This window comes from Medicago truncatula, chromosome 7, assembly GCF_003473485.1.
Source record: "Medicago truncatula cultivar Jemalong A17 chromosome 7, MtrunA17r5.0-ANR, whole genome shotgun sequence".
NCBI lineage: Eukaryota > Viridiplantae > Streptophyta > Magnoliopsida > Fabales > Fabaceae > Medicago > Medicago truncatula.
Genome location: NC_053048.1, coordinates 7,839,040 through 7,864,034, shown reverse-complemented (window position 1 = coordinate 7,864,034; position 24,995 = coordinate 7,839,040). Strand labels below are relative to the sequence as shown.

General features: G+C 31.2%; 2 protein-coding genes and 1 non-coding gene across 3 annotated transcripts; all 3 read left to right on the top strand.

Moving 5' to 3' along the window:
- Nucleotides 1–989: 989 nt before the first annotated feature.
- On the top strand, nt 990–10,082 carry LOC11443321 (sulfate transporter 4.1, chloroplastic). Its single transcript, XM_003621739.4, has 17 exons — nt 990–1,426; nt 1,767–1,815; nt 2,905–3,106; nt 3,490–3,658; nt 4,308–4,373; nt 4,454–4,561; nt 5,477–5,584; nt 5,979–6,044; nt 6,385–6,445; nt 6,596–6,723; nt 7,363–7,404; nt 8,128–8,244; nt 8,319–8,370; nt 8,564–8,702; nt 8,781–8,869; nt 9,382–9,458; nt 9,563–10,082. Exons 1-17 carry the CDS (start codon nt 1,109–1,111, stop codon nt 9,890–9,892), a joined length of 2,121 nt encoding a protein of 706 aa, XP_003621787.2. The 5' UTR covers nt 990–1,108; the 3' UTR covers nt 9,893–10,082.
- Nucleotides 10,083–11,305: 1,223 nt separating this feature from the next.
- LOC112416897 (U12 minor spliceosomal RNA) lies at nt 11,306–11,460 on the top strand. Its single transcript, XR_003007407.1, has one exon. It is a non-coding gene; the product is annotated as a U12 minor spliceosomal RNA (small nuclear RNA).
- Nucleotides 11,461–21,941: 10,481 nt separating this feature from the next.
- On the top strand, nt 21,942–24,414 carry LOC11446852 (uncharacterized). The gene is made up of 3 exons (XM_003621736.4): nt 21,942–22,112; nt 22,240–22,345; nt 24,043–24,414. Exons 1-3 carry the CDS (start codon nt 22,059–22,061, stop codon nt 24,189–24,191), a joined length of 309 nt encoding a protein of 102 aa, XP_003621784.1. The 5' UTR covers nt 21,942–22,058; the 3' UTR covers nt 24,192–24,414.
- Nucleotides 24,415–24,995: the final 581 nt, after the last annotated feature.

Below are 24,995 nucleotides of genomic sequence, written 5' to 3'. Positions count from 1 at the left end.
AGCTTACATGTCTAGGAACGTCCATTTAAATTTTTAGTTTTCTTTCTTTTTAGGCTTTAGCCTTCTTTTGTACCAAAAAAAAGAGAAGTTTTTTTTAGTTGAATAAATAAATTTTTGATTACTTAAAGTTGAAGTATTGACCATTTTTAACGGTTTTCGATTGATTTGAACACTATACCAACATTTAATCAAACATATAACAATTGACCTCATTCAAAATCTAGCAATTGTTTTTTTTTTTGAAGGAATAAAATCTAGCAATTGTAAACTTTCTTATTAAAAGTTAAGTCATATTGGGTGATAAGAATATCATTATATGTGTCAAACTCAATTGGTTAATGAAAGTTAAATGATCTTTTTGGTAAATGAAATAACAAACAAAGCTTGAAATTGACTCATACAATTTATCAAAGGGAAATGTTAAATAATATAAAAATTTTACATTGAAAAATGATAAAAAGTAAAATATTTCACTTTATAAAAGTGAAAAAATTGTTATTTTAATGAAAGATTTTTATTTTTAACTTCTTAACTGCACCGATTAAGATGACCCTCTATCAAATTTCATGATATATTATATCACAATAATATCAATAAAAAATTACACAAAAGTATTAAATTAAACACATTATCTTTTTATTGATCAATTATTTTCTTCAATTGATCAAACTTTTACTTTCTTAATATTACACATGTACACCATCTAATTATTAATATAAATAAAAAACTACTTTTTAGATACATTCAATTAATGATGTATGTGACATTAATGTATCTAAATAGTAGATTTTTACTTATATCAATGACCCATGTATGTGCAATTGCAGGCAAATAATTCAACTAAGAAAATGGTTTCCCCACGTTTCTTCTTTCTTTTTACAACTGTACAATTCAAATTCAATTATTAATATTTTATACTAGTATACCATAGAATATAATTTATATATTAAAAAAATAATTATATATATTTTAGTGGGTCCATAATATTCTGTTATATCATTCAGTCCAGTTCTTCCTCAAATCTCAACCATCACATTCACATTTCCTCCACCACCACGCGCTACTCAATTCTCACGCGCCTCCGATTAAAACCAATGCGCCACCACTGATGCGCATGGAGATAACACCAACAACCTTCGCATCCCACAGTTACTCCGACCTTCCCTCCGCCGCATCCATGCCGACTCGTCCTATCAGAGTTATCCCTATGCAACATCCAAACCTTACGTCTCCATCTTCTTCGAATTCGTTACCTCCGAATGTCGCGATTACGCAGTTCGCGTCGAAGCTTCGAGGAATGACGTGGCTTGAATGGATTGAGTTCTTGATTCCTTGTTATCGTTGGATTCGGATATATAAATGGCGTGAGTATCTTCAGGTTGATCTTATGGCTGGAATCACCGTTGGTGTTATGCTCGTTCCTCAGGTAACGCTTCTTCTCCGTTTCGTTGCTGAGAAAATGATAGAAAAATGTTTCCATTTTCGTTTTTTTTTTTCCTTTCAATAGTTTATTTAGCATGTACACACTTCTGATCAAAGATGTATTAGGTAAAAAAAAAATTTGTTTTTTCTGATTCATTAAATAACTGATGTATCTGGTCTATATTGTAAACCAAATACATAAATTATTCACTGAATTTAGACAAAAAAGTTTTGCATGTATATGAAACTGGGGGAGTCTGTAAATTACTCTGGTGTCAAGTGTCGTGTCCGGTGTTGGTGTTTGCACTTCATTGTGCTAAGCAAGTTATTTTTTGTTTATGCAGTCGATGTCATACGCGAAATTGGCTGGACTTAAACCGATATATGGACTTTGTAAGTTTGCTTAATTACTAAGCTGTTGATGATTTTTTTTCTGGAATATGCATATGTTCAAATTTGTTTTAGAAGTAGATTTGATTAAGTCAAAAGCTTTTACGATTGGTTGACAGTGTAACATATTTATACATGACTGTATACATGAATTAAATCTTATGATTAAAGTCCAACGTTGATATGATGATTACCATTGATTGATAAAATAAAAAGTAATTACACTGACAGTGTATATGAATTATAATTTTTTTTATAAGCAGACAGTGTATATGAGTTAATTCGCTAGTCTACTCTTCGGAATGAAAATATAAGCAAAAAGATATTCGAAAACTTGATGTATGTTGTCAAAATTTGCAATAAAAGTATTGGAAAAGTTGATTTATGTGGTCTAAATTTTCTAAAAAGCATTTGAAAAGTTGATGTATATGGTCTAAATTTACAAAAGAATATATTTGTAAAGTTGATGAACGTGGTCTAAATTTGCAAAAAAGTATTTGAAACGTTATGTACGGGGTCTTAAATTTAAACCACATACATCAACTTTTAAAATACTATTTTTGCTTATATTTTCATTCTGGAGGGAGTATTTGATTAAATTTTCCTGATATACTCTGACTTAACTTTTACAACTAATTTTTACGGTAAAAGTGAATCTCCGAACTGTAGTCCTGAAAATTTTAAACAGTTGTGTAAATAGCAAAAATGTTCTAGAGGCCAAGAGCAGCATTTTTGTTAAGAATCGGAAGAAAGGTTTAAGGAAATAAAACAGAAATGGTACTGTGCACTAAGGAGTTTGTGCATTAGACCAATAGAGAATCTGTGTTGGTTTTCGACATTTTCAAATGTCAATCTTACCAAATAGTTTTATATTTATGGATCTTATCTCTCATTGATCTAAACAACAATATTGTTTTTACCATATTGATGAAATTCTAGCATTTATGCTCTCATCTGTTGTCTTTTACGTTTCATACTATTTTTTCCACACATTTCAGGTTGTTTAATTCTGTGTCATTACTCAATAATCTTTATATATCCTTAAGTTATATGTAATATCTGGTTATTAATGTTTTTCTCTTTGCAAGGAAGACTCTGGTTTTGTGCCCATATTTGTGTATGCCATATTTGGGTCTTCTCGCCAGCTAGCAGTTGGTCCGGTAGCTTTGGTTTCTCTATTGGTGTCTAATGTTCTTGGTAGCGTAGCTGATACGTCCAGTGAGTTATACACTGAGTTGGCAATTTTACTGGCTCTTATGGTTGGGATCCTTCAGTGCATAATGGGATTATTGAGGTGTTTTTGCCATTCCTCATTTTCATCATTATACGTGTAGCATATTAGCATATCTATGAATCCAGAATGTACTTTTTCTTCCTTGTGCTTTATCTCCTTGGTCATATGAATCTCCAACTAAATATTTAATTGTACTTATTGGTCATTGTTCATGCATCTAAACATGTACAACTGATTAAATGCCAACAAACATTGCTGAAGTATTGTCTATGATAAATGTAATGCCTTAAATCACAAGGAGACTACTCCATTTAAAGTCCAAGAGAAGTGGTTGAACTCTACTTATATGATTTTGATAGCTTACTACTCAGCATCAAGCCTGACTTTTCTTATGAAAGGGATTTTATGAATAACCTATTAGTACATTTCTTTGGTTTTTTCAGGCTTGGGTGGCTGATACGTTTCATTAGCCATTCAGTAATCTCTGGCTTTACAACTGCTTCAGCTATTGTGATTGGTTTATCACAAGCAAAATACTTTTTGGGATATGATATAGATAAAAGTAGCAAGATTATACCATTGGTTAAAAGTATAATAGCTGGAGCTGATAAGGTATGCAATAAATTTGAAAAATGAATTATCCAATGAAGTTTATTTTACTAGGTGTGGTTGATTAGAATACTTATAGATGGTATTGATAACTAAATGATTTAGGAAACTAAAGAAATTAGGATACAGTTTGATGTTAGACAGTTGGGTATTGTAAGTGTAAATGGATATAGTGTTTTTAATATTTACTTTATCAATTTAACGGAAGGTGGTTATAGATACAGAACAAAAAATGAATCTTATTCGAATCGAATAGGGCATAAGGTAAAAAAAGGTGCTACGCTTAAGTTCTACTAGAAAGAGTGAAACCAAAGTGAAAAGAACAGAACAGATCAGGATGTCCTGTTCCACACTATCTATGCATAAAACCCATGTAGTGCGTGAACGGTACTTGCCAAATTGGGATTTTTTTGTTTGGTGGCTTCATGGTCCAACTTACATATTGCAGTGAGATTGTTCCTATTGCAATGAGATTTAACTTTTTTTTTTTTAATTAAAGATTTAAATAATATTATAAAAAGGATAAAATTGTAAATATGATATTTTAAATGAAGGGTATAATTGGAAGAAAAAATACTACACCTAAACTAAGTATTCCGTTTATATATAGGTATTGATATATGTTCATTTTCATGTGCTTTCCCTTTTGCAGTTTTCATGGCCTCCTTTTGTAATGGGATCAGTTATGCTAGCAATACTTCTTGTCATGAAACACCTGGTATGAATCTATCTCTGATGTTTGGTGAAGTACTTGTATTATCTATCAACATTCTGCTCATTATATGATGTTATATCCAGGGAAAATCAAGGAAATACTTGCGATTCTTGAGAGCTGCAGGCCCTCTTACAGCAGTAGTTTTGGGAACGTTTTTTGTGAAGTTATTTCATCCACCATCAATTTCAATTGTAAGAATCAAATGGATGAGATGTGTTTTTGGCTTTATACTACAGATTTTAGAACACAGTAATCATATTAATATGAATCTTTATCTTGGCGAAGCTACAAAACTAGATTTAAAAACTAAATACTAAAATTAAAACCTTTTGCTCTTGTCCCCTCTACAATTGTCATGCATAAAATTGTGATAAAATTGCTAAAAATAATATTTTTAAATTTCTGATAATTTTCTTATTGGAAAAACAGTAATAACAAGAGTGGTTGATCTTATTGACTTAATTAACTACTCTTGGTTATGAATGTAATCCAAATTCCAAATACATATTGTTTCATGTTAATTTGCATTTTATTTATATTCCAATATTGACTTGTAAGTTGATAGTGACACTGAGAATGATTTGAAACCATAGTGCTAGTGCATATACAAAGTCTGTACGGAATTTTGTTTGCACATTTTCTTTTTAATTCAATTTTTAGAGTTTATCTTCGTGTTTTCTTGAAGAAACCATCTCCATTGAAGATATTCTGGACATTCATATAACCAATCGATATATAATAAAAACTACTGTTTAAATTCAATGACAAACCCTATATATAAAGTCATTTGAGTCTATTGTTATTGTGTGCTCCAAAAAACTTGTTGTGGCTGTTCATTTTCTCTGATTACCTCCCTAAATTGACTGTCCTAATTGAGAAATCTGTGCTTTGTTGTCTGGTGTGATCATTCAATTTTTGATATTGTAAGTACTACGAGTTGTGAAATTCACTTTGATCTTGCTGAGTTACTACTTATTTTGTTGGCATGGATGTTCTTTTGTGAATGACAACTGAATCAGTAATTCACTCTTAGGACATGCGCTAACATTTTAATGAAACTGATAGCACTTAAGATAACTTGATGAAGATGATTGTTTTTTAATTAGGTGGGAGAGATACCTCAGGGCCTACCCAAATTTTCTGTTCCAAGAGCTTTTGAGTATGCAGAGTCCTTAATTCCAACTGCTTTTCTTATAACAGGTGTGGCTATACTGGTAAGATATCTGTTTTCTCCAAATTAGTTTTCCTCTAAGTTTAATTGAGGTACTCCCTCCGTCCCACAATAACTGAGCCATTTGCAAAAAAAGTGTCCCAAAATAACTGAGCCATTTCACTTTTCAATACAATATTAATTACTTTTTTCCCTTATATAACTCTAGTTAATACTACTTTCACAACTTCCAATTCAATATATTCCACTTTGCATTTATGATAGTGGAGAATGCACCAATACTTAAACAAGAACACTTAAAACCATTTTTCTCTCTCATTCATTTATACATTTGTCTTAATACGTGTGAAATGAAAAAATGGCTCAGCTAATTCGGGACGGAGGGAGTAATAGACTAGTAACTTTGTTCTCAATTTCACTAAATTTTCAAAATGCAGGAGTCGGTAGGAATTGCAAAGGCGTTAGCAGCAAAGAATGGGTATGAGTTGGATTCAAATCAAGAGGTATATTTCTTTCCAAAATTTATTTACGCGTACATCTCCATGATGGTTGCTGTTTTATACAAGTATATCCAATCCAGTTATGCACCCCAAAACTCTGATTAATACTGCTGCAACCTATTAGTGGACATGTTAGGGGTGCCTCCTTAGCAGTATTGTTGAATTTCCGCCATGGAAAAATATGTGCCGAGCCGTCTTGTTTTACACTAGAAATTAATTGGTAGCTAGTTTTCTTTTCTAAATAGTGGCCTTGAGTATTGATTGTAGCTACAGGAAAAAGACAGGTTTCTGTTTTGTCGGAAAAAAAACTCTCAACTATTCTTCTGGATTTTTTTTTTAACAGTTGGTCGGTCTTGGTGTTTCCAATGTTCTTGGTTCATTCTTTTCAGCATACCCTACTACAGGTCAGTCTTCTATTTGACTTTGAAATTTAAAATCAGGAGTCAATATTTGGCTTTTGGTACCAAAGCATCATCAGATTTCAATATTATGTTTTTCTTGGGATGAAAATATATCTTGAATTGATTTTTTTCCCCTTCGAACGAGTTACACAGGATCCTTTTCAAGATCAGCTGTTAATCATGAAAGTGGTGCAAAATCTGGAGTATCTGCAATAGTTTCGGGGATCATAATAACTTGTGCACTTTTGTTTCTAACACCACTATTTGAGAACATACCTCAGGTTTGTTTTCAAGTCTTTATAGGTCATGTTCGATAATGTTTTTTCGTTGTGCTATCTGTGTTAGACTAGTTTTTTTGTTTTAAAAAAATTTGAAGTTCTGTTAGAACCTATTACATTTTTTAAACCAAGCAACTGGGCTCAAGTGGTTTGTGAGCTCCACCAAAGGACAAACTGTTCAGGAATTTTTGACCTTGCTTTACTTACCTCCCAGCCGAACTCTGGATTAACAGGGCCCCTTTCCCCTGGGAACCGGAGGGTTAACACCAAAAAAGAACCTATTACATTTTACTGTTGACATCTGCTGGATTCAATCCATAAAAGTAGAGTGATATTTAAGTAAATGCTCAAATTGATTCTTGAAAGATAGCTGGGATAACAAGTTGATCCATTTTGAAGATTAATTTGATCCTTCACTATTTAAAACAATTATTGATTTTCGGAACAAATTGTTAAAGAAAGGGTAATTCAATTAATTTACTAAAATTGGATAATTCGGAACAAATTATTAAACTGTTTTTCAATTCCTTTTGATTGAATTCTAAATTTTGTATAATTCGCTCCTAATTCAATTAATTTTGATCCTTTTGATTAAAACATAACACTAATTTTGAATTTTATGGTTGCATTGCAATAATCCAGTCCGCTCTTGCTGCCATCGTGATCTCTGCTGTAATTGGTCTGGTGAGTATTACATTTTGTGCTGAGTGATTAATTTCATGTAAAAAATTGATGAGTAGTTTTTCTTTTTAAACAGCAAATGTTACATTAGTAAGGGGAATGGAAACAATGACCTCCTTATCACTCCAATCTCTATGTTCCTACCCCAAACATTGATGAGTAGTTAGTCCTGCTTTTCTTAATACAGAAAAAGACTAATCAGTAACATTTTCAACTTTATCTTATGTCATGGCAAGCGGAAAATATACAGATAGAGCAACCACCCTTTTGCACTGTTGGGGTTGTGGCTACGTTAATCAACAATCAAACGATGCCATTATTTCCTATCATAAATCTTAATAATGATAGATCAAATATGAATCTTTCGTAATGGTTTGACTCCGTCCTTATTTAGATTGTTGTGAGATTTTATTTGACACTGATAACATACATTAATCTAGTTTGGTTTCTCTGAGATCTAATCCACTGCACCAATACGTTTATTTAGTTTGTAGCATTATTCCATTTTCAAAGTAGTTTTTTTTTTTTATTAATAAATATAAATTTGTTTGAATTAGAATATCTTGCTGTCATCCCCAATTTATTTTATAATTTACTAATTCAATCAAAATCATGTATCCTTGTAAAACTTTTGTTTAAACTCAACTGATAAAGTTTTACTGGTTATCAGTTCTTCCACATCTAAGCATTTATTAATTTAATTGTACAACATGATTTCTTTTTCAGGTAGATTATGATGAGGCCATTTTTTTGTGGCGTGTAGATAAAAAAGATTTTCTTCTTTGGATCCTTACTAGCACTACAACATTGTTTCTTGGTATTGAGATTGGCGTAATGGTTGGGGTGAGTACAAAGTGAACTTTGTTATGTTAAAAATTAGTAGACACGTCACTTTATTATGGGTTTTGAAATTGTAGGTTGGAGCATCTCTTGCTTTTGTCATTCACGAGTCAGCAAATCCTCACATTGGTAAGTTTATTTGCTTATGTTCAGAAATGATGATATACAAAATAAATTGGGGTTTGTATGGAGTATGGACTGGATTTCTCATGTCATGGGACTTGCGGATATAATGTGCTAGTGCGCATGTGTGTGCACGTGCATGTAGATGGATCGATACATATGTTGGTTTGCTAATTTTATTCTTTGTGCTGTGCTGCAGCTGTTTTGGGTCGTTTGCCAGGGACAACTGTTTATAGAAATGTTAAACAGTATCCTGAAGCATATACATACAATGGAATTGTAATTGTTCGTATCGATGCTCCTATTTACTTTGCAAATATCAGTTACATAAAGGACAGGTAACAATAAATGAGTTGTAATGATTGGCATATTTCCAGTCAAGATTACTGTTTAACTGACTTAGAGTTGTAAATCAGGTTGCGGGAATATGAAGTTGTTGTTGACAGTTCTACAAGACGTGGTCCCGAGGTTGAAAGAATTAATTTTGTGATTCTTGAGATGGCGCGTAAGTGATGCTTACCCTGTGTACAAAATAGCATAAGCTGCATTTTCATGTGTCTGAATACTGTTATGAGCCAACATATTTCTGAGCATGCTGGGATTGTTCATAGCCTTGAAACTTTTTTTTTTCCTCTTTCATTTATTCTCCCTTTTGAATTTTATGGTTGTTGAAATATTTTCTTAGCTAAAGAAGACCTGGAATATAGTTACATATGTTTATATCATATTTAATGTCACAGCATGTTTCTACATAGTTATGCACAAAATAGTTTTCAAGTTGATTGATAATGTATTTACTTTTAATTGTGTATTCTGGATCCCATGCATTTAAAGTTATGTGGTATCTTGAACTGCTACATGTTAGCTTCCTCCGGGTGCTGAATCACATGAATATTGTACTGAAGTTTTTAATTCTTAATTGTTGTTTTCTACTATATTTGCTCATAAACTCAATTATTAAGATGATGATGACAATTGAGCATTTTTTGTTCTATGCTATGGTTATGATTATTGCAGCTGTGACCTACATAGACTCTAGTGCTGTTCAGGCTTTGAAAGACTTGTATCAGGAGTACAAGTTACGGGACATTCAGGTAGAGATTTGGACTTTCAACGACTGATTGATTCATGAATTTATCACGAAAAGTCTGCAAATGTTCTTCCCACAACCCACTTTGTTTTTTCTTTCATTTTGCAGATTGCAATATCCAATCCAAATCCAGATATTCTGCTTACTTTGTCTAAAGCCGGTCTGGTGGAGTTGATAGGAAAAGAATGGTACTTCGTGAGAGTACACGATGCTGTTCAAGTTTGCTTGCAGCATGTTCAAAGTTTGAAACCAGGATCTGAAAGGTCACATTCATCACACTCTTCTTCATCAGAAGACAAACCAAGCTTCTTCTCGCAGTTATTTAAGCAGAGAGAGGAGAGTCGTACAACTACCGACTTAGAGTCTGGTAATGGAAGGCCTCCGCTCGCCCCAATCAGAGATTCCCAATCGGAGCCATTGTTGTCAAAAGAACAATGAGTCTGCTTTGTGTTGTAAAAATATGTAATTAGCCATTCTTTTAAATAGTTTTGCAATGAATAGGTGAAATGCAGTGTAATCAAGCTAATGTAAACAATAATAATCTGTGTAATAGTTAAATGGCATGTTGTAAAATATACTAACTGAAATTTTGTGAATGAATTATTATTGTGTATTTTATGTTCTGGTATGCAACTCTTCTGTCCATTGTGTTTGACTATGGTTTGCAACATAGAATTAGGATTCTTTAGTTTAATGATTAGGCTTAGGCGTAATCATTCTGAAAATAACATTTCGTCAATTAAATCAAATTCTAAGATTTTTTAAGTTAATATTTCTGAAGACTTATATTTTTAATATTGATTTTTTTTTTTACAACTAATCAATTTTTATCCCTAAATAAACAATTTTTATATTTATCCCTAAATAATAAATTTTTATATGGATCAATTTTATCCAAATTCACCACTCAGGCTTAATCAATCTTTATAAGATAATTTTTAAACTAGAAAACATGTTTAGTAGAAAACTATGGGATCCATAGAGGATGAAAGAAATCACTCGACTATCGAATGAGCAACTAATAAACTTTTACCTCTTATGTCAGTTTGGAGGAGTGCGTGTAGAAGGCGCTTGTACAAGTTCAGAGGAGCGCATATGGAAGGTGTGCATGTGAGTTTGGAGGAGCGTGTTTGGAGGATTGCGCACGTATGCAAGGAGAACGTTTGAGTTTCATGTTTGTAATCTAAGAAATAAATTAATTGAAGGAGTTATTAAAGATTTAAGATAAAATATTATTTAAAAACAGAAAAAGTTTGTTTTAGTAATTATCAACCGAGATAGAAAACTTTCTCCGGAAAAGTTTGTCGGGTTTATAATATTATGCGGAGACTAATCAAGTTGCAGATGCTATGTCAAATATGGCAGTATTTCTTTTAGAGTTGGGAGTTTTGCTCCAAGTTCTTCTTTAAATACCATGTTGATTTAAGTTTCTCTTACTCTTTTTATTGTTTAATTTGTCCCAGCTCCAGATTTTATTTAGTTTGTTCATGTTGAAGAACAAAAAACTAGGCGATGAATTGATCCAAACATATTTTCTTAACAAAACGTGAGTCTTGTTAAAATACCAGCATTTGTCATATCGTCTTTCATATGGTTTTTGCAGCACATACTGTTACTTTTTTGTATACTTATCAGCCACATTTTCAATCATTTTCTGTCAATAAAAGTATAGATAGACAGCTCCAAAGAAATGTTCCAACACTACTCTTCAATGAATGCTTCAATTTCAGTAGCAATATTGCAATGTAAATAGTATATAGTTTTTGAAGTTTATAGTCCCACATCGGTTATATTAGTTTCATGACCCAACATGAGGTGTTATAAATAAGAAGGTAGAAGCAACATTTAAACTTGCCTTAAACTAATGAGTAAGGAAAACAAAGCGAACTGGTGGGAGCCGGTCGCAGCATCTAACAACATGATGCAATGATTTTTGGAGGGGTGATAGGCTGGTCGTGTGTAGACGCTGCTTACTTTTGCAGAACTCACACGTGCGGGCCTCCCTTACCCAACCCCCATTTTCAGTTCCAATTTTTTTTCTTTTTAATTTTAGCTAAAGTCGCAATAAATAGTTATTTTAGTTAGTGGTTCCATTTTCTTTCGTAAAAAAAGATATGCTCTAAATTCGTTTTCCAAAAACTATACTCCAAATGCTTCATTTGGGACGGAGAAAGCACTATTTGTGTTTTTGAGAGAAGTAATTTTTTATTTTTATTTTTTATTTCTCTAGCTAATACAACTTACTACATCACGCATGAACCTCAAAATAAAAGTAAATTACATACCTCTAAATAATAGTAAATCACATGAGTTTTTGGACAAAAAAAAAGTTTGGTCACTATAAATAACTTACCATTTTAATTTCTCTAAAAAAACTTCTTCGACTTTTTAGATTTTCATAAAATTTTGATCACCAGTTTTAGTCTCAACTTTTAAATCAAATCAAGTGTAACCTTCATATTTTTTTAATGAATTTTTAGTAGAAACATCTAAAATATTATAAAATTCTCTCCAAAAAAAAATTAGCTTTTTTATTTAGTTTTAAAAAACATGAATATTTACGCGTCAAAAAATATAAAAAATCATATTTAATTTCATTACATTATTAATGCAAGATCGGTTTACAAAACATGAATATTATAACGTTTGCTAAAAAATAGGTTTTCAAAAAGCGAAAATCTGACTTACCATTACATTATTAATGCACAACATATTTTTGTTGAATGTGAATTTTTTGGGAAGGAACTTTAAAGTGGCTAATCATATCTTATGTGTTACATAATCAGATTCTTTGCACACACATCAGTTTAATGATCTTCTTGGCGGTTAGAAGGAGTTTCATGTTATTTTTCAGACAACTTGGACCGTGTGCTCTTGGTGCATACAGAAAGAAAGAAATCACAATGTCTTTAGTCATGAATAATCAACTTTGTCGTAATTAATTGATCACATCAAGATTATGATGTGGTGGTGTTTATAAGCAAGAGTTTCTAATTATTCTTGTTATTTGAATCTCTGGTTGCATAACCCTTGAGTTTTTGTGACCAGGCCCAGCTATGAACTAAATTTAGGAAATTAAAGACAAAAAATAAATAGCCCCCACATTTTCTCTCCTCGAATTTATCAATCTAGACAAGAAAAATTACAAATTTTTCTCACGTTCGGATGAATAAATTTTTAAAAAAGATGTTTTTTGCACTGTCAGAGTGGATAAATCTGAACAAAACGAGTTTTAAAAAATGGTTGAAGAAAAGCGCTCACAACAATAACCATTAACTAAAAACTCACAACTACGACGATTAAATGGAACCATCTAACCAATGAAGCTTTTGACCTTTTGAATGTTTCTTTTTCCACCTATTGAATTCTAGTGCTTTATATGGACTTCATATTATATAATCCGAAAAACACATTAATAAACCCTCTAAAACATGCTAAAAACCCTCTAAACCCTCCATTTTCCAGATTTTATAATTTAAAGAGGGTGGGTGGGAAAATAAACTGTCTATTTCTTTTAGTTCTAATTAACTAACCCATAATTGGAACCATGTGCATGTTCAAGCAGCGGCCCACTATCATACCATTGTTTGAAAATTGCTTTTCTCACATGTGTTTTTTTCTTAAAACACATGAAAAATACGTTCAGAATTAAACACTTAGTATGTCTTTAAACATTTAGAGTATCCTAAATAGATGCTCTTCTAAGCTTTGACATCAAATTTCTTTAGATGGATTTTGTTGTTCAAAAAATGTAACATGTACATCCAAACTGATGAAAGTAAGATATATTTGGTCTTCTTCCTTTGAAGAGTTCATATAGTGTTTTGTTTTTTATAGGTATTCTATTTTGAACATAACATGCCGTGTTTACAACTTCTGCTCAAAAGTACTTTACCATATCAGTTTCATGAATCATGGTGCGTTCCATTTCTTGTAGATGTCTATTCTTTCTCTCTACAACTCCATTTTGTCATGGAGTTCTAGGGGAAGATAATTCATGGAGAATTATATGTTTTTCACAGTTCTTTTTTAAATGACTCATTTTCAAATTCACCACCATGATCACTTATGACTTTCAAATTTTTCACTTCTTTTTCATTTTGTATTTGAGTAAACGTTGCTAAACACATCATATGCCTTATCATTAGTTATGAGGAACTTGACCAAGTCCATCTGCTATCGTCATCAACTATAACTAATCCATATTTTTTTCCCATAGATGCAATACTCATAAATCCAAACAGATCAACATGAAGAAGTTTTAAGGGTCTGAAGATAGAGATAATGTTCTTTATTTTGAAAGAAGTTCTTAAAATCTTTCCTTTTTGGCCTGCTTCACATATAGCATCTAATTGATATTTCAAACCAGGTAAGCCTTTGACAAATTTTAACTTATTAAGTTTATAGATTAAGGCAAAATTACACAATTAGTCCCTTAACTTTATTTTAGGTAACACTTTCGTCCTTTATCTTTTTTTGTCACGATTTAGTCCTTTTTGTTATAAAATAACAACATAGTTATCCTTTTTTATGAAAAAAATAATCAAAAACTCCAAAAAAAAAATCATCAAACTCATAGGCAAACGCAAATCTTCATCATACAAGTCTAGAAAATCAAATTTCTTTAAAAAAAATCTCATACAAAATGATAAGATATTGTCATTTTATAACATAAAGGACTAAATCGTGACAAAAAAAAAGATAAAGGACGAAAATGTTACCTAAAATAAAGTTAAGGGATTAATTGTGTAATTTTGCCATAGATTAATCTCCAACTAACATGGCGTAAACGTATATACCAAATCCATCTTTTAAATCAAAGTTTTAAATTCAGAGCTACGTAACAAAGATATGCCTCTTGTTTATTAATATTTTAATTAAAAGCGAAGTGGTAAATGTGATCTACAATTTTTTTTTTTTTTTGACTAAACATGATCTACAAATGTGTCTAGTGATGATATACAATTTTTATTAAGTAGAAATTAATTATGAACGTGTGTGATGGGTTGCACTCTATGAAGCTCAGATATATGATACGATATAGATATAATACGATACCGATATGTCAATACGGAAATTTTTTAAAATTCAAAGATATAATACGGCTGAGATACTTCAATAAAATATTAAATTTAAACTACATATTAAAACTCAAAATATAGATTATGGACTAAAACTCAAAAACCAAAAAATTGGCGCAATACCTAAACCAAACAAACATTGAAAAATGATATGACACAACAATGAAATTGCCTTCATACAACAATCAACAATAACATTGTTCTCAAACAAACAAAGAGACACAAAACAGACGAATACAACAATAGAGATATAAATGTAAGTAATATTGATAATAAAGAAAGCAACAATTAGTCAATTACATATATGATATATCCTAAATAGAAAACATAATTACTTAGTCAATTACAAATATACCAAATATAATAAAAACATCAGGTAGCCTGCACATCTCGGTTTTCCACCGCCTATCGCTCGTATCCCAGATGTATCTAAAAAGTATCAGATAATTGTTTTAAAATAAAATAAAATTTAATCTTCGGATACTCTCCTGATACGTATCAGGCAGATATCGATGCAAGATACATAGAAGATACAATACATCATCCATTTTGAAGTATATGAGCTTTAGAGGTTGCATTATTCTCTATAATAAGAGATACATGTGCTTAGGAGTGAGAACAATTTAGATGGTCAAAAGAGACCTACAATTAGCATTAGACTTTAGTTATACCAATTGTTAACCCATTTGGGGTTAACACAACAGTTGGTTTTGAAGTTTGGAGTGTGCTTATTTCAAGGTTTCGGGTTTGATTTTCACTAACATTATTTTTGATGGGCTATATTCATACAGAGCTGTATTCTAACTTTAAATGGGATCCCTTGCAAGTAAACAGTGGGATTGAACCCCTCAAATTAATCGGCATTTAGACTGGATACCAAGTTTTTTTTTTAAAAGCTACCACTTTTTTTATTTTATTTTAAAATTGATATATTTTTGGTCCCTATACAAACTTTTATTTTTAAATCCTATGAGATTTTCCTCCAAACTTTGATGATTCTAAATTTTCCATCAAAGTTTGGAGTATTGAAGCGAAAAAATCATGAGAAATCAAAGTTTTAAATCGAGAGGTACATCAACAAAGACACACCTCAGATCTTATTTTTACTAGCGAAGGCACTCACGTGCAAATCTTTTCGCTAATTTTATTATGTTCATGTTTGAAAATTACGAACATTCTTCTATGAAAATTTGATTTTGATTAAAACTAATAATATAAATATTTGTTGTTTTCAAATTATAACAGATCAAACTAACCATGATTATCTATTTCAATGACATAAACAATATAACAAAAAAATATAATCTGAATTCTTATTTTGTTTAATGACACCAACATCAATCTTTATTTTAGAAAAAATTGTTTTAGGGTATAAATGGGATAATAAATAAGTAAGTATAGATATACTAATCTAATTTGTTACACTTTTTAATTGATAAAGTAAGAACACTTTTTAATTGATAAAGTAAGAAAAACCTGACATATATATACTCTGATCATGTTTGTTACACTTTTATTTTAATATTTGAATTTACTCTTATTTATTTGTTTTTTTTTTTATATGTGCTATTTGTATTCAAAGTTGAGGATAATTTTAAAAAGACGAAAAATCAGATCAAAGAGGCGAAAAATGCTATTTTCTTTATATATATTTTGGTAGTGTAGTTAAAAACCAAAGTCATAGATGGAATCTACGATTAATTATTTTTTACCAAACGTGATCTACAATTTTTACTACGCACAAATCAATTATGAATGTGTTGGATTTTGTTTTGACTTTTGAATAGTCTCTATGTGTGATGGGTTGGAATGCTCTCCTCTAAAAAAAAAAAAAAAAAAGTGTGTGATGGGTTGAACCATTTTATAGAGAATTGTTTATTTAGTCACGAACATAAATAAAAAAGGTTTAGGTATACATTTAAAATTGAAAAAAAAAAAAGAGAAAATAACTGTATGAGGTGACTAATTTTTTTTTTATTTTTTTTCTCATTTATGTAAGTGTGTCCAAACCTTATTTATTTGTATTTGTGCCTGTGTAAGACTTATTTATTTATGTGAGTGCTCCCATTTTATATTATGCTGATGGAGCAATTCTTACCCAATCATAAACCGAAATAAATAATATTTGGGCACACATTCATAAATGGAGAGAATTAAAAAAAAAAAAATTAGTCACATCATTTTTACTTTTATCCTTCAATTTTTTTTATCTATGTGTGTGTCTCTGTCATTTTTATTTGTGTTTGTGACCAACTTAGACCCTCTCTATGTTGATGAGAGATATTTGTGCCTAGGATGATAATAATAGAAAAATGGTCTTCTCCCAACCAAACTTCCGAAAATGCCCATGCACGAGTTAACTCACACATGTGTTAATTCTGCGTGAGTTAACTCACGCTGCGTGTCTTTTTAAAGGCCAAATAGAACCTCATTTCCTCACGTCATCATTTCCCATCTAAAATCTCAAAAATCTTTCTCAAATCACCCAAATTCAAAATTCCTTCAAGTTCAAATCAAACAACACTCCAATAACAAGTAAGTTTTCATAATCAAACACCATTGACCTATTTATGTTTATATGCTAGAATTTTGCTCTTAAATTAGAATTTCTTTAGTTTTAGGGTTTGTTTTAATTTTATTTTTTTTGGCAAGAAATTATACAATGTTATAAGTAAATGATTTATATTGCTTAATTGTTTAGATATTTGCATGTTTACGTTGTAGTTATGAGTTTTAGAGTTTATGTATAATTTTTACTCGAAGTGTTTGATGAAATGTTTGAATGAGTTTTTCATTGAATGTCCGACGTTGGACGAGGGGAGAATAACGTTCCGTCAGCTAGAATTAACGAACGACGACGACGTGAGGAGCATGTTCTCAATTTTTTGGCAGCACAACATGTTCTCGTGGATCTATATGTTTGTCACGTTGCTGAGATCGCCTGAAAATATTCTCAACAGTTTGATTTCGCCAGAAGATTATGATTAGGTAGCATCATTATTATGTAGTGTCTTTATTTTGTGTGAATTTAAGTTTAATTCTTGTTAGTTTGCTGAAGATGTTGGTATTGAAGTGTTAGTGATTTGCAAGCCTCTTTTAAAAGTCAAAAGATTAAGAGACACGCAACATGTATTCTACAGAATTAGCTATATAAGTTATCACATCAAATTCCTTCGTATATGATGAGTGTCACGACAGGGAATGCACCTCTAAGATGTTATTTTGAGCTTGATCATGCTCCTCTGTCAATTGAAACTTGTAAGTTGGCAGGGCAATAAGATTAAGTTCAAAGCAACCTATTGGAATGCATTCATGTATGTGATGACGGGAATGCACCTCTAAGAGGTTTCTTTGACTTGTATTGTGCTCCTCTGTCAATTGAAACTTGTCAGTTGGCAGGGCAGTAATATTCAATTCAAAGTAACCTCTTGGAATTCATTCCATTCTGTGATGGCAGGGCATTTGATTGTTTAGAATACATGTGTTGTGTTCTCTTCATTCTTTTGACTTTTCAAAAGGTGCTGCAAATCACTACAGTAAGAATAACACTTCAATGCCAAGATTTTCAGTAAACTTTCAACAATTCAACTTAAATCCAACGTCATGATGATACCACATATATTTAGGGAGAATGTAATGTTGATGAAATTAAAACTAAATAAGATTATATTTTTTTAATTGATTTTGTGTATTTGTGCCACTTTATTCAAATTTATTCAATATATAATTTTATTTGAATTCATGCTGGGTTTAATTAGTCTACGAAGACATTATATTATTTAGATGCCAAAATCATAAAATAAATGCAAATATAAACACAAATAAATAAAAGAACAAAATTGATACACATAAAATCTCATTTTATTATTATATCGATACATTTACAATAAGGTATGTTTCTTGTCTAAAAAAGGGGGATTGAGGTAAAACTACATCTGCTTCAGAAGAATTAGGAGGTGAAGGTGATGTAGTATTTTTCTATCAATCAAAAGTAAGTATTGTTGTATCGTCTCCTCAGGGACTAGTGTGATATCATAAACCGTTCAACATCGATTATCATTTTAAGTTAAAGATTAATTTGGTTGTTTGTTTGAAACTATGTGAACTAAATTGCAAGAATAAAAGTTGAGAGTAATAAGGTATAAAACTTTCTAGGATTAGAGTTCATTGATCAAGTATCACATATAGCCTAACGATCATATATACAGATTCTAGCTTTTAAGCGATATTATCATGTATCCCTCGACAACATCATTCATGTCTAAATGATATTGTGAAGTTCAATCGTATCTTTTAATCGTTGATTTCTCAAACTATTAAACAATCCAATATTCGATCGTATTGTTTAATTGACGATTTCTCAGTCTACTAAACGATCCGAAAGCATGAAGCTTAGATACTCAAAGTGATTATCAAAACATAAATCCCATGTCTAAATTCCTGTTTTGATAGATGATTATTCTAAACCTAGATTCAAGAGTATTTTTCAATAGAAATTAGATCAAACATAAGCATAAATTGCAAGAATAATCTCAATTTAGCTACTCATTGTCATGATAACTTTGCAAGATTGAAGTAAAAGATGAAGATTCATATACAAACTTGTGATTTCTCAACAAATATGGAAGAATCCACCTTCTATCACTCTAACTCTATGTTTATCTCTTAAATTCGCCCGCAACTCTCTCTAAAAGTTTGATAAGATCCTAACTGGAATGAGTGAATGGGCTTTTATACATAGTCCTGTTCTGATACACTCGCCTCGCGAGTAAATGCTCGCCATGGAGAGTTGATGTTTCTTCACCAGTGGGTTTCCGCCACATTAGCTCTGAGGAGTTTTGGCCGCCTTAGCTTGCCTCGCAAGATTTTTTTGTTTGTCATGGCGAACTCTAGTCCTTTTCTCTTTGGTCCTCCTCGCCCTGGACTCATCTTTCACTCGCCATTGCTAGATTTATCCCCTTGCACTCGCAGTTGATAGTTGGGGGTGAGTGGTCTTTGGAACTCTTTTCCTCTGCTCGCATTGGACTCGCCATTGGCTCACCATGGCGAGTTAACCTTTGCACATTTTCTTTGTTTTTATTCTTTGCTTGGTGTCTTGACATTCAATTCCTACACAAATGGATAAAGTAAGATATAAAAAGCGTAATAGGGCAATTATGGGGACTAGGGTAAATCTAAATCTATTGGGGTAAAGCAAAACCCTCTTGGGGTAAAGCTAAACATCAAGTGGTGCAAGGTGATGGGGGAGAAAGGGAAGGGGAAGGAGAAATAGATGGCGCGGGAGAAGGGGACTGGGGTAAGGTATGTTTCCTGTCTAATGCAAAAAAGACCCTCAATGTCAACCTTGCACTCAAACAAACCTCACTTATTTGCATTGCGTTGCCATCTCCATTGACTGTTCATACAATCCCTGAAATTTTCAAAGAGGCCTCTTTCTATGAAAGAACAAGGATGGAAAAACATTGTTGTTGTAAAAGGAAGAGGAGGAGACAATGTGAGAGTTGGTGAAAGTAAGAAGAATATTTATAGGGGGTATGCAAGCCTAGGTTGTATCTAACCATTATGGTGGGTAAAAAATGTGCAAAAAATTTGCAAAACCATGTAACTACCGTCCAAAAAAAATGCTAAATGTGGTGCAGAAAGGTGCGCGAGTTAACTCACTCCACCAGGCAAAGGTGCGTGAGTTAACTCACGCCACCGGTCAAAGGTGCACAATTTAAGTCAAGCAGCGCGAGTTAACTCACACATGGATACTTTGGTCATTTCAATTGGGAGCGAGAATATTTTGTTGGGAGAAGAGCATTTTTCACAATAATATGTTAGACTGATCTTCCTTAAAAAAAAAGGTCATACCGTTCTACATAGGCTACAATCTGGTGTACACAAGACTTCGGTCAGATCATTATTTTTAAAGGATTAATATATTTTGTATTCCTCTACACATACACCTTTTTTTAAAAAAAAAAAAAGTCAATTACAAACAAACTATCCCAATTAAGCACAAGATGTGCTTAAATGGTAATAATACAAAGAGTCAAAACATCAAACAGAAGAGATACAAAAAAGAATCAAAAGCGTCAGCTACAAAGAGGAATACCCCATATAGAGAGACTGCGAAAACCACCAAAAATGAAAAGCAGAGGAAAAACCAGGGCTATTCTCCTTCAACCACCACCAAGAATGGAGCTTAATACTATGAAGAAGTTGATCAAGAGTCAATATTATTGTTAAAAATTCTTGAGTTGGGTTCTTTCCAAATGATCCAAAGACATGCCAACCAAATAACTTGAAAGCAAGCTCAAATGTTCTTTTTGAAAGCATGCGCGACAAAAAACTGTTGTGTGTGACTTCTCATATCCGATACCACACTAACGATGAACGAGATGTCAAATACTGCCAAAGAAGTCACACTAAAAAAAAAAAGGTGGTTAATCGATTCGTCTAAACATACAAACTTTAAAAATTGATTCCTCTACATTTTTTATTTTGAGTCCTTTTAAAAAATTCTTCGAACTTTGTTTGCTCTAAATTTTATAGAAATAATATTTGCACAACCATTTTACAATAACTTTTGAATAACTCTCTTTGACACTCACATGATGTTCTTATCATATCTCTTCATTTTTCTCTCTCTATTGTTTTTGACCGATAAGAAGAGAAAAAATAAAATTGTCACAAAAGTTATCATCAAATGGTTGTATAAATAAATATCTTTACCTAAATTTTGGTTACATTTTATCTCGAAATTTGACGTTTAAGATTTTATATTTAATTCATCTCAAGATAAAAATTCTAAATTTTAGCAAATTTGCTTTTTATAATGATATAAATATCTAAAAAATATCATTCAAAAACTTAAGAATATATAGAAAGTTAAACAAATTTTGTTTAATAAAAACTAAAAGTGCATGCAAGATATTTTCGTAGGGATTAAAAATGTAATACAAAATTAAACAAGGACTAGTCATTGTGCTAAATGAATAGAGATGTTGAACATATAAATATCATCAAATGATTAGATATGATTGAACATATACAAAATTATTATTTTACACATTTCAATTCAAACATATATACACTAGTTAAATTATTGACTTTATTTTGGGTCTATAAACAGTGTATTTACTCACACTAGGTCTTAGAATAGCATATATAATTGTTGATGATCTAAGTTTGTTGTCTGTTTTGGAGGAATTGTGTTTATGAAGGTCCCACAAATCACGTGAAGGAGGCAGAAACCTCTATTGTCAATTACACAAAATCACAAAGAATAGTTATTTACAATCTCCTCTAATCCCTTCTCAGCCATTTATCATTTATCTCTCACGTGGGACTATTGGTCCCACCTTACCACCCTCTCCACTTTATAAGGTACTCTACTTGTCTTGCACCTGCATTAAGATTAGATCCTTATGTTGCATATATCAAATCATATTTGCACCTAGCTTCATACTATTTTTCATTGCTTTAAATAATTTTTTTTCCTAAGTTCACTAAGAAAATTCATTGCTAGTGTTGGGATCATGGGAGAGCCTTCTTCTTCTTCTTCTTCTTCTTCTGCTTCATACATTCATATGGTATAAAAAGAGCTAAAGTTTCAACTCCTTTAATTTTCTCTCTTTTTTTCTTGATTATTTGTTTTGATCTTATACTTATTAGTTATTTTCATGGCTTTTGACATGTGTTGGCATAAAATTAAATTAGGTGCAACACTTGATTGAGAAGTGTTTGATCTTTCACATGACAAAGGAAGAATGCATGGAAGCTCTTTCTAAGCATGCAAATATTAAGCCTGTCATAACTTCTACTGGTATATATCTACTTCTATATAATTTTAATCTTGTTTTAAAAATATTATACACCTGGAAGACAATACCATTTCATGTCATGCAAAATTGAAGAGATAAATATTATAGAGATAGATAAAATAATATTGTTTGAATATTAAGAGATATATGGTCATTTAGTTAAGAATTGATGAGCTTATACCTAGTTAGTTATCATGGTTTTAAATTCCTTTTGTGATCACGGTTGCAATTATGCTATGAACATTTATTTTGCAAGATACCTCAATTGAAAACCATGCTAGTTATGTATCCTTTTCATACCATATATAGGTGGTTAACTTTGTTTTGATAAACTAATTAAAACCTCAAAGGCTTGATCATGTATGTAAAATTGAGAAGAATGTTTAAATTCTGATTTGTGTACATATGTTAATTTTTCATTATACAATAATCCCTTAGTGATTAAAATTTGTTTCAATTATATTCAGTGTTTTGTGATACAAGTTCAAGGAAACTTTCAACCAAATACTAAACTTTCTATATTTTTTATTACAAATTTTTTTTGTGAGACCTAATTTAAAGACAAACATAACTATAATTAGCTATATGGAGTTCAAATAGATACTATGTTACTATGAAATGTGAAATATTAGACTTGGTAGGGGTGGGATGCCCCTAATTAATATGCACAAAGAAAGAGTTTAATGGTGGATTTGTGAATTTTACTTGGTAAATACTTTAGAATAAAATGGATATTGGTTCTAAAAACTTTTCTTCTTTTGGATACCCTATTTTTCATTTTTTTGGTTTAAGCATCTTGATACACTATTAAAAATATTAAAAATATTGTGGGCACAAGCGTCGACAACTAATACTACAACCGACAATGATGTGTAGATCAACTAGTTTGAACTAAAGAGTAAAGAAGTTGAGGTCTTGGATTCAACCCTATCCAAAACATGAAAAACTAATATAACAAATAACTACCAACATTTACCATTCAATTTTTTTTTACCCTATACATTTTTCAATTATTCATTATTACTTTTTCTCTTTTTGGATTGTGCACACACTCTTCTATTCGTATTTTATATGGTGTCAACAAATTTGTGGCATAATAACACAACACTAAAAATATATTAACCTATTGCATGGGGTAATTCGTCCACCATTGTACTTTTTTGTTTTTGTTTTTTTGAGGTGCATATTGAACACAACTTGAATGAATACATTAAAAGAATATAATGCTAGTTTTGAATGTAAACCACCTTTAATGCTCAATTGCAGATTTTGTATTTTATGGAGCAATGCAAAATCTGCAATTAAAAGATTATAGAGCAATGCAAAATCACCATAATAACACAACACTAAAAATATATTACTACTAACCAACCTATAAGCAAACATTTTAATTGAGTTTAATTAGGGTTGCGAAGTATCAATGATTAGATACATTGAAAGCAAGCAATTGCTATGTACTAGTTACTCTTTAATACAACTTCACTTATTATTTCCAATAATCAAGGAAAAAGAATGAAGGTAAGCATGTTTGTTTCATTTATGTAAGATATGATAAGATATCTTCCACACAAGGAAATCCAAATATAAAGCATATATACACGTGCTTACATATCACAGTCACATTTATGAACCACATTACATCCGTACATTAAATAAACATTTTTTTTTTTTTTATACATATACATATAATAATGTGCAGTTTGGAAGGAGCTGGAGAAAGAGAACAAAGAATTTTTTGAGGCTTATGCAAAATCAAAGAGTAAAGACGAGCGAATGTCCGAGGAAGAGACAAACCAGATGCTACAGAAAATCATCTCAGATTCCTCCAAAGGTTCAACCAACGACTAAAAATTAATTAGCCCCTTGAAAACGATCTATTCTCATCTCTATGTATGTTTATATATATGCAACAAGCCAAAATTACTAGGCTTTTCTATGATATCTTTCTCTCTTTATAGCTAGCTTTTTTCCATTGTAATATGTCACTAGTTGCATAACTTTATATGTGGTCCCTATGTATTGCATGCATATATATGGTTGTTATTATTGTTGTAATATATATTTTAAACAACTTCTATCCCATAATAATTATTAGATTTGCAAATGCATTGCTCTAAAATAATTAAATTTTTTAGTTTTCAATGTAATATAGTTAATATTATGTTAATTACTTTTAATTTATTATTTTTCATTTGTGTTTATTTTGATAGTAAGAATCAACCAACGGTTGATAATTTTAAATGGATGTGTCTAATATTTAGATCTAAAAATTAGTGCAAAGGCAGACCTTTACCATTTTTAATAAAAAATAAAATTTATAATAATAAAAAATAGAAATAAACATAATACTTTATTAAAACATACGAAAATGAATAATCGTGAGTGTAACGCTGTTAGGAGTTCCACATCGAGTAAATAAAAGTGTTTGATGTGATATTTAAGTTATCCTAATGGACTAGTCTTTTGGGTTGAGCTCTCCTCATTGAGAGTTAGACTACGAAAATGGCTACTTATATATACTAAATTAAGGTGTTCCACCGAATACTGATAGGTGAGTGAAACCGCCAAACGAGTCTCATGAAACTCGAATTCTACACTTATTTACCTCAAGGATGAAATTTTGACCGCTGGATTACTTAAAAAAGATCAAAA